At 32.9% G+C, this 11,237-nt stretch overlaps 1 protein-coding gene across 2 annotated transcripts in view; it reads left to right on the top strand.

The window, feature by feature from the left end:
• col4a2 (collagen, type IV, alpha 2) overlaps positions 1-11,237 on the top strand; it is a 65,921-nt gene that overhangs the window by 53,237 nt on the left and 1,447 nt on the right. For both annotated transcript variants that reach the window (XM_023415948.2, XM_023415947.2), the window contains 8 exons: positions 6,898-7,023; positions 7,190-7,306; positions 7,478-7,639; positions 8,205-8,303; positions 8,396-8,542; positions 8,633-8,749; positions 9,218-9,409; positions 10,551-10,837. In XM_023415948.2, coding sequence (XP_023271716.1) covers positions 6,898-7,023; positions 7,190-7,306; positions 7,478-7,639; positions 8,205-8,303; positions 8,396-8,542; positions 8,633-8,749; positions 9,218-9,409; positions 10,551-10,837 — 1,247 coding nt within the window. The remainder of the gene's footprint in view (positions 1-6,897; positions 7,024-7,189; positions 7,307-7,477; positions 7,640-8,204; positions 8,304-8,395; positions 8,543-8,632; positions 8,750-9,217; positions 9,410-10,550; positions 10,838-11,237) is intronic.

Here is an 11,237-nt window from a genome sequence, read left to right as displayed (position 1 = left end):
ATAAAAATGTCAAAAAACATCATAGTATAGTAAGGCATAAAACGTCATAGTATAATAAGGCATAAAAATGTCAAAAAATGTCAAAGTATGATAAGGCATAAAAATGTCATAAAAACGTCATAGTATAGTAAGGCCTAAAAATTCATAAAAACGTCATAGTATAGTAAAGCAAAAAAAGGTCATAGTATAGTAAGGCATAAAGAGTCATAAAAACCTCATAGTATAGTAAGGCATAAAAAGTCATAAAAACGACATAGTATAGTAAGGCATAAAAAGTCATAGTATCGCAAGTCAGAAAAAGTCAGAAAAACGTCATTGAATAGTAACGCACAAAACGTCAGAAAAAGGTCAGAGTATAATAAGGCATAAAAGGTCACAGTATAGTAAGGCATAAAAAGTCAAAAAAATGTCATAGTATAGTAAGGCATAAAATGTCATAAAAACGGCATAGTACAGTAAGGCCTAAAAATTCATGAGAACGGAATAGTATAGTAAGTCATAAAAAGTCATAAAAACCTCATAGTATAGTAAGGCATAAAAAGTCATAAAACGGAATAGTATAGTAAGTCATAAAAAGTCATAAAAACAACATAGTATAGTAAGGCATAAAAAGTCATAAAATTACATGTAATAGTAAGGCATAAAAAAAATCATAAAAAAAACATAGTATAGTAAGGCATAAAAAGTCATGAAAACGTCATTGTATAGTAAGGGACAAAAAGTAAAAAATACGTCATAGTATACTACGACATTAAACGTCATTGTAAATTAAGGAATAAAAAGTCATAAAAACGATATAGTATATTAAGTCATAAAAAGTCATAAAAATGTCATAGTACAGTAAGGCACAAAAAGTAAAAAAAAAGTCACAGTAAAGTAAGGCACAAAAAGTAAAAAAAAGGTCATAGTATAGTAAGTCATAAAAAGTCATAAAAACGACATAGTATAGTAAAGCAAAAAACGTTTATAGTATAGTAAGGCATAAAAAGTCATAAAAACGTCATAGTATAGTGAGGCACAAAAAGTTAGAAAAAAGTCATACTATAGTAAGGCATAAAAAGTCATAGTATCGCAAGTCAGAAAAAGTCAGAAAAACGTCATAGTATAGTAAGGCACAAAAAGTCAGAAAAAAGTCATAGTATAGTAAGGCATAAAACGACATAGTATAGTAAGGCGTAAAAAGTCATAGTATAGTAAGGCATAAAAAGTCATAAAAAACCTCATTGTATAGTAAGGCGTAAAAAGTCATAGTATAGTAAGGTATAAAAAGTCATTGTATAGTAACGCACAAAACGTCAGAAAAAAGTCATAGTATAATAAGGCATAAAAAGTCACAGTATATTAAGGCATAAAAAGTCAATAAAACGTCATCGTATAGTAAGGCATAAAATGTCATAAAAACGGCATAGTACAGTAAGGCCTAAAAATTCATAAAAACGGAATGGTATAGTAATACATAAAAAGTCATAAAAACGGAATAGCATAGTAAGTCATAAAAAGTCATAAAAAACGACATAGTATAGTAAGGCATAAAAAGTCATAAAAACCTCATAGTATAGTAAGGCATGAAAAGTCATAAAAATGACATAGTATAGTAAGTCATCAAAAGTCATAAAAATGTCATAGTATAGTAAGGCATAAAAAGTCATAGAAAAAAGCTCATAGTATAGTAAGGCGTAAAAAGTCATAGTATAGTAAGGCATAAAAAGTCATAGTATCGTAGGACATAAAAAGTCAAAAAAAACGTCATAGTATAGTAAGGCATAAAAAGTCATAAAAACGTCATAGTATAGAAAGGCATTAAACGTAATTTTGTATAGTAACGCACAAAACGTCAGAAAAAAGTCATAGTATAATAAGGCATAAAAAGTCACAGTATAGTAAGGCATAAAAAGTCACAGTATAGTAAGGCATAAAAAGTCATAAAAACCTCATAGTATAGTAAGTCATAAAAAGTCATAAAAAACGACATAGTATAGTAAGTCATCAAAAGTCATAAAAATTTCATAGTACAGTAAGGCACAAAAAGTCAGAAAAAAGTCATAGTAAAGTAAGGCATAAAAAGTCATTAAAAACCTCATAGTATAGTAAGACATAAAAAGTCATAGTATAGTAACGCACAAAACGTCAGAAAAAAGTCATAGTATAATAAAGCATCTCTATAGTAAGCCTATAATAAGGCATAAAAAGTCACAGTATAGTAAGGCATAAACAGTCAAAAAAACGTCATAGTATAGTAAGGCATAAAATGTCATAAAAACGGCATAGTACAGTAAGGCCTAAAAATGTCAAAAAAGGTCATAGTATAGTAAGGCATAAAAACATCAAAACACGTCATAGTATAATAAGACATAAAAACATCATAGCATAGTGAGGCATAAAAATGTCAAAAAAAATGTCATAGTATAATAAGGCATAAGAAGTCATAGTAGAGTAAGGCATAAAAATGTCAAAAAAACCTCTAGTATAATAAGACATAAAAATGTCAAAAAACGTCATAGAATAATATGGCAAAAAAATGTCTAAAAACGATATTGTATAGTAAGGTATAAAAATGTCAAAAAAGTCTAGTAAGGCGTAAAAATTTCAAAAAACATCATAGTATAGTAAGGCATAAAAATGTCAAAAAAGGTCATAGTATAGTAAGGCATAAAAACATCAAAACACGTCATAGTATAATAAGACATAAAAACATCATAGCATAGTGAGGCATAAAAATGTCAAAAAAAAATGTCATAGTATAATAAGGCATAAGAAGTCATAGTAGAGTAAGGCATAAAAATGTCAAAAAACCTCTAGTATAATAAGACATAAAAATGTCTAAAAACGTCATAGTATAATAAGGCATAAAAATTTCAAAAAACCTCATAGTATAGTAAGGCATAAAAATGTCAAAAAACGTCATAGTATAGTGAGGCATTAAAATGTTAAAAATGGTCATAGTATAGTAAGGCATAAAAATGTCAAAAAACCTGATAGTATAGTAAGACTTAAAAATGTCTAAAAACTTCATAGTATAATGAGGCATAAAAATGTCAAAAACGTCATAGTATAATAAGGCATAAAAAGTCATACTATAGTAATGCTTAGAAATCTAAAAAAACGTCATAGTATAATAAGGCATAAAAATGTCAAAAAACATCATAGTATAGTAAGGCATAAATGTCAAAAAAGGTCATAGTATAGTAAGGCATAAAAATGTCAAAAAAAATGTCATAGTATAATAAGGCATAAGAAGTCATAGTAGAGTAAGGCATAAAAATGTCAAAAAAACCTCTAGTATAATAAGACATAAAAATGTCTAAAAACGTCATAGTATAATAAGGCATAAAAATTTCAAAAAACCTCATAGTATAGTAAGGCATAAAAATGTCAAAAAACGTCATAGTATAGTGAGGCATTAAAATGTCAAAAATGGTCATAGTATAGTAAGGCATAAAAATGTCAAAAAACCTCATAGTATAGTAAGACTTAAAAATGTCTAAAAACTTCATAGTATAATAAGGCATAAAAAGTCATACTATAGTAATGCCTAGAAATGTCAAAAAAGTCATAGTATAATAAGGCATAAAAATGTCAAAAAACATCATAGTATAATATGGCAGAAAAATGTCTAAAAACGACATTGTATAGTAAGGTATAAAAATGTCAAAAAAGTCCTAGTATAGTAAGGTGTAAAAATTTCAAAAAATGTCATTGTATGGTAAGGCATAAAAACGTCAAAAAACGTCATAGTATAATAAGACATAAAAACATAGCATAGTGAGGCATAAAATTGTCAAAAAACATAAATGTATAATAAGGCATAAGAATGTCAATACAATGTCGTAGTATACTAAGGCATAAAACGTCATAGTATAATAAGGCATAAAAATGTCTAAAAACGACATAGTATAGTAATGCATAAAACATCATTGTATAGTAAGGCATAAAACGTCATAGTATAGTAAGGCATAAAAATGTCAAAAAACGTCAGAATAATAAGACATAAAAACATCATAGCATAGTGAGGCAAAAACATCATAGCATAGTGAGGCATAAAAATGTCAAAAAACATAAGTGTATAATAAGGCATAAAAAGTCATAGTAAAGTAAGGCATAAAAAAGTCAGTACAATAAGGCATAAAACGTCATAGTATAATAAGGCATAAAAATGTCAAAAGCGTCATAGTATAATAAGGCATAAAAAGTCATACTATAGTAATGCTTAGAAATGTCAAAAAACGTCATAGTATAATAAGGCATAAAAATGTCAAAAAACATCATAGTATAGTAAGGCATAAAAATATCAAAAAAGGTCATAATATAGTAAGGCATAAAAACGTCAAAACACGTCATAGTATAATAAGACATAAAAACATCATAGCATAGTGAGGCATAAAAATGTCAAAAAAAATGTCATAGTATAATAAGGCATAAGAAGTCATAGTAGAGTAAAGCATAAAAATGTCAAAAAACCTCATAGTATAGTAAGACATAAAAATGTCTAAAAACGTCATAGTATAATAAGGCATAAAAATGTCAAAAAACCTCATAGTATAGTAAGGCATAAAAATGTCAAAAAACGTCATAGTATAGTGAGGCATTAAAATGTCAAAAATGGTCATAGTATAGTAAAGCATAAAAATGTCAAAAAACCTCATAGTATAGTAAGACATAAAAATGTCTAAAAACGTCATAGTATAATGAGGCAAAAAAATGTCAAAATACCTCATAGTATAGTAAGGCATAAAAATGTCAAAAAACCTCATAGTATAGTAAGACATAAAAATGTCTAAAAACGTCATAGTATAATAAGGCATAAAAAGTCATACTATAGTAATGCTTAGAAATGTCAAAAAACGTCATAGTATAATAAGGCATAAAAATTTCAAAAAACATCATAGTCTAGTAAGGCATAAAAATGTCTAAAAGGTCATAGTATAGTAAGGCATAAAAACATCAAAACACGTCATAGTATAATAAGACATAAAAACATCATAGCATAGTGAGGCAAAAACATCATAGCATAGTAAGGCATAAAAATGTCAAAAAAAATGTCATAGTATAATAAGGCAAAAGAAGTCATAGTAGAGTAAGGCATAAAAATGTCTAAAAACGTAATAGTATAATAAGGCATAAAAATTTCAAAAAACCTCATAGTATAGTGAGGCATTAAAATGTCAAAAATGGTCATAGTATAGTAAGGCATAAAAATGTCAAAAAACCTCATAGTATAGTAAGACATAAAAATGTCAAAAAGGTCATAGTATAGTAAGGCATAAAAATGTCAGAAAACCTCATAGTATAGTAAGACATAAAAATGTCTAAAAACGTCATAGTATAATAAGGCATAAAAATTAAAAAAAACCTCATAGTATAGTATGGCATGAAAATGTCTAAAAACGACATTGTATAGTAAGGTATAATAATGTCAAAAAAGTCCTAGTATAGTAAGGCGTAAAAATTTCAAAAAATGTCATTGTATGGTAAGGCATAAAAATGTCAAAAAACGTCATAGTATAATAAGACATAAAAACATCATAGCATAGTGAGGCGTAAAATTGTCAAAAAACATAAATGTATAATAAGGCATAAAAATGTCAAAAGAAATGTCATAGTATAGTAAGGCATAAAATGTCATAGTATAATAAGGCATAAAAATGTCAAAAAAAATCATAGTATAATAAGGCATAAAAACTCGTAAGGCATAAAAATCATAGAGTAAGGCTTAGAAATGTAAAAAAAAAAAAAACTCATAGTATAATAAAGCATAAAACATCATAGTATAGTAAGGCATTAAAAAGTCAAAAAATGTCATAGTAAGGCATAAAAATGTCAAAAAACATCATGGTATAGTAAGGCATAAAAACGTCATAGTATAGTAAGGAATAAAAAGGCAAGGCAGGGCAGTTTTATTTGTATAGCACATTTCATACATGGGGACAAGTGCTTTACAGATAAAATATGTAACATAATAAAGGGTACAAAATTACAATAACTGAGTGAAGACAAATATAAAATGTAAAATTAATTACTAAATTATTTACAATTCAAAATGTAAAAAAGTCATAGTATAGTAAGGCATAAAAACATCATAGTAGAGTAATGCATAGAAACGTCATACCAGAGTAATGCTTAGAAATGTCAAAAAACGTCATTGTATAATAAGGCATAAAAATGTCAAAAAATGTCATAGTATAGTAAGGCATAAAAACATCATAGTAGAGTAATGCATAAAAACCTCATAGTATAATAAGGAATAAAACGTCATCGTATAGTAAGGCATAAAAAGGCAAGGCAAGGCAGTTTTATTTGTTTAACACATTTCATACACTGGGGCAATTCAAAGTCCTTTACAGAGCATTTAGATATTAACCATAATAAAGGATACAGATTCACAATGAAAGAGTAAAGATAAAAATGCAAAAAGTAAAATGAACTACTAAATGGTTAACATCATCAGGTATAAAAATATCATAGTATAGTAAGGCAAAAAAATATCAAAAATTCACATTATAGTAAGACATCAAAATGTCATAGTAGAGTAAAGTTAAAAACGTCATACTAGAGTAAGGTTTAAAAAAGTCATAGTATAGTAAGACATGAAAAGGCAAGGCAGTTTTATTTGTATAGCACATTTTATACACTGGGGCTCTTCAAAGTTCTTTACATATCAATGAAATATGAAACATAATAAAGGATACAGATTCACAGTAAAATAGTAAAGATAAAAATTCATTACTGAAATTGATTTTTCTTACAGATTAAAGGACCTGAAAACTTATTTTCTCAATCAGTTTATTAATATGTGTCAAGGGGTCCTATGTGTACACACAATTTTTGACAAAGGTCAACACTTTTAGTTTTTTTCCCATGAGAGATATCTTCACTGTCAATCAAATCTGATCAAACCAGGTCTGGATATCATTGGACCAGCTGGGGAGCCTGGAGCCAAAGGAGAGAGGGGAGAGAGTGGTGACCCCAACAACCAGTCAGGTGTTCCAGGCACAGCGGGTTTGAAAGGCTTCCAAGGACCTCTAGGTTAGCAATTACTTTTTTGCATTCACAGGACCCCAGTTTGACAAGAGGCCATAAACCTGCTGAGACCTCAATAAGAGAATAAATGATGCACAGTAAAACATAATGTGTGCTGCAGTGTGGTTTAACAATTTTAAGACTTAGAACAATCCTATGGTTCATTGTTCAGGTGACCATGGTCAACCTGGGCCTCCAGGATTCCGTGGCCCCATAGGACCAGATGGGACCCCAGACAGACAAGGACCCAGTGGGGACCATGGCTTTATAGGAGTTAAAGGGTACCAAGGTGAGGAACTGAACAGGAAACTGCTGTTAGAGGAAACAAAAATCCAAGTGACCAACAATCACTTTGGTACACTTCAAAGGCTGATAGAGGAGGGTTTAGTTAAGTGATTTTAATGCTGAGTTCTTGCTCATTTTAAGTGTATTTATCAACCCTAAATGATTTGTTTATCAGGTTTCCCTGGACCCAGAGGATTTCCTGGCGTGGATGCTCCCCCAGGAGAAAAGGGCATATCCGGATTTAACGGGTTTCCTGGAGTTCCTGGAAGGAAAGGATTCAAAGGAGATCAAGGTTCATTTGGACAGAAAGGGCCTAATGGTGTTTCTGGAAAGAAAGGTATGGATGAAATATTAAATCTTTTCGAGGATAAGCCCTTATCAATGCTGCTTATGTTCAAATTACCACTGTATCTCAGTTTTGCAATAGAAGGTCTAAGGGTGAATAAAGCTTAAAATGTTGTGACAGATCATGTGTGCCACATCTTAGTCTACCATTTGGACAATTCATGATATGACGATTTACAGTTGTGAATAAATAATAAATATAAGAATATATTGTAATCTGGCACCAATATCTCTTATGATACTTTGGCAAGAATATATCACTTTTTGTACTTTTACTTGGTGGCAGTTCAGTCTTTTCTTGCTTCTTACTTTATTGCCATCACAACAAACCTTATTAACTTGCCTTTCCAGAGAGTCAAAGAGTTCAAGAGTCAAATAACCATCAAAATACTTAAATATGCAGAATACCACAAATAACAGCAATGAAAACAAAATGGAAAAAAATTAAATATACTTTGAAGTGCCAAAGATGGCACACGTGTGCAGTATGTTGCTGTTTGACAAACTGATCACTCGCTACGTTTTGCACACAGTTTTAATATCTTTTTGTCTTACAGGGATAAAAGGAGAGCAAGGATTGATGGGAGTTCCTGGTATGATTGGTGTGAAAGGAGAAAGAGGACCAGTTGGTCCAAAAGGAAACACTGGGCCCCCAGGTAAATTATGCACTAATATACCCACCACTCACTAGATACCATGTATATGTGCCCTTTTGTATTGGTAATTACATAATCCATCCCTGCTGCAGGTTTTCAAGGGTTTCCAGGCAACCAGGGTCCTCCTCCACTTCCAGTCCGAATTCCAGGAGAGAGGGGCCCTCCAGGTCCACAGGGTATCCGAGGACCGAAGGGGGTGACCGGGGAACCAGGGCCACAGGGTCCCCCAGGAGATGGAGGTTAGTTATTCTAATAAAACATTTGTTGTTGAACATCACTGAGTGAAATGTCCCTGCTCAGCAACATACACATATCCTGTTACTGTACAGGTTTCATAGGACCCAGGGGACAGAAGGGCATGCCTGGGATTGGTGGTACACCAGGAACAGCTGGATTCCGTGGAAAGGTCGGACACATGGGCCACCCCGGTCTGCAAGGCATGGAAGGTGTGTCTGTGGGGCAGTTTAGGATTAGGTTCATAATCCTGGATTAAAGGATTTAAAGTAGGTGAAGATTAGACAGAGAACCAGTTACCAAGAGGTTTTTGATTGTTATATTTTGTGAGAGTTTTAGTGAATGAACCATGAAGCACTGAACTGAAATTAATTAGTTAGCTAAGGGCTTGAAAGTGATTCAAGGTCTAATTGTATTATTATGTAATTATGTCAGAAGATGCAGTTGCCAGAGTTTGAGGTCAATTACGAAAGAGTTGAGACACAACTGTGAAAGCATCGTATTTTCAGATACATTTATATAAGTAAAGTTTGCAGTGATATATCAATAGGTTGCATGATACATACTCATATCCATCATAAACAACGGTGTGTGTAACAAACAGATTTTTGGATGTATTATATAATCGATAATTAGTTCACTTTGTAAAACACAGCTTTGAACGTCTCATTCCTCAAAAGGTCACCGTGGCAACCCTGGGATCCCTGGGTTACCTGGTATGCCTGGGCGCAGTGTCAGTGTGGGCTACTTGCTGGTGAAACACAGTCAATCAGATCAGACGCCAATGTGTCCTGTGGGTATGAATAAGCTGTGGAACGGCTACAGTCTGCTGTACCTCGAGGGCCAGGAAAAGGCCCACAACCAGGATCTTGGTAAGTTGGGATAAATTGGGATGTTAAAGTCCTGTAAGTGACAAATACGATTTTGTTACAGTAGACTGGAAGAATAAGTCGGTTATCTGTGCACTGTGTAGATATTTGCCAGTGTGAGTTTGTTATAGCACAGTCCCATCACAATGCATTAATTGTTCAGGCGAGCTTCCCCAGATTAAACTACTCTGACATTGTGATCCAACGAACCAGAAGACATACCAAAGAGGTCGGGCTCTTCAGATCTTACTGCTGGCAGAGTTTAATATGTGGGGCATTTCAACCAGCCAGTGTCCCTACTGAAAAGTTTCAGATTTCAACTGGAGTTTTTCATGAAACTATCTCACAGTCATCTCTTTTGCACGGGGGCAGTGCTACCAGTGTCCTTGGTTATGATGTTATCCTATCAAGTGCTTGTTCTCCCATCCATCCATCTCCCAGCCTAATTCAATTGTGGATGCCAGTTCAAGCGTTGACTCTTTATCAAGTAATCAGATTTTTTTCTCTAAATGTAATAACCATGTATATAAAGCAGGAAAAGGACACCTTAGTTCCTTTTGAAGATCTGCTATAAATTTGACCATGTATCACCAAGTACCAGAAAATGAACCCAGCAAAATGTCATCCCAACTCGATCTCAGTGCTGCCTTTGACACAGCTGATACAATAATACTAAAGAGCTTTGAAAACTGGGTTAGACTTTCCAACAGACTCCTATTTCCAAAACAGGAAACCACTGTGTCATGCCACACACAGCAGGAACAAATGTCCAGGGGATAAGATACTTGCTCCAATTCTGAGCACCTTTAAAGCAATATTATTTAAATGATGAATTAAGAAGTAACACATTCTTCCTATTACAAATTAAAAGTGGAATTCATAAATTGTATGTATGTCAATGTCACTGGATTACATTGCTGAGTCAGTCCATTGACTTTAGTTTCTCTACTTGTGCTGCTGTTATTCTATCGTTACAGAGGGTCACTCTAAAGCAAGATTAAAATCCAGCCCGGGGTTGTGTTTTCATCTTTTAAAATTCGTATTTTTTAATCTGTTTTTAAATGTGAAATGGTATAATTCTTATTTAATGTCACTTATCCATTTGCTCACTGCAAAGTATAATTTGGCTGTTTGTCCTTTTCAGGTTTGGCTGGCTCTTGCCTCCCACGGTTCAGCACCATGCCCTTCCTGTACTGCAATCCTGGAGACATTTGTTACTATGCCAGCAGAAACGATAAGTCCTACTGGTTGTCAACAACTGCTCCTCTTCCCATGATGCCTGTAGAAGAGGGAGAGATCAAACCGTACATCAGCCGCTGCTCAGTATGCGAAGCTCCATCAGTTGCCATCGCAGTCCACAGCCAGGACATCACCATCCCACAGTGTCCTGTGGGGTGGCGCAGCCTGTGGATCGGTTACTCATTCCTCATGGTGAGCTCTGGTTTAATTTCAGGAGCCAAAAAATGTGCTCATGTTATTGTCAATTAGGAGACTTTGAAATAGTAACCATAACAAAAGTGACAGTGGCCGAAAAGCTTTATAGGCACTCAGACTACTTATAGTGTTAGTACCAATGTCCCTTGTAATTAAAGGAAAACATAATTTCACACATTAAAGTCAGTTTAATCATGGGCAGTCTGAGAAAACTGAAGAATATTGTGTTCATTACTCTGGAAGAGCTTTGTGAAATTAGAAAATCTTCAATTGGAGATTAGAGATTTGTGAGAGAAAGTCTGTGTTACAAATTGGGAATGTGAAGACTGAGATGTGGGCGTTGACCAAACAGGGAGACTGCACAGGCAGTAGTTGTTAGTGGCATCAGTTCATTGTT

The sequence above is a fragment of the Seriola lalandi genome, unplaced genomic scaffold (assembly GCF_002814215.2).
Source record: "Seriola lalandi dorsalis isolate HSWRI2012SDOR001 ecotype SW California unplaced genomic scaffold, Sedor1 jcf7180002054559, whole genome shotgun sequence".
Classification (NCBI taxonomy): domain Eukaryota; kingdom Metazoa; phylum Chordata; class Actinopteri; order Carangiformes; family Carangidae; genus Seriola; species Seriola lalandi.
The sequence above is the reverse complement of the archived record's forward strand: the minus strand, read 5'-3'. Positions and strand labels throughout refer to the sequence as shown.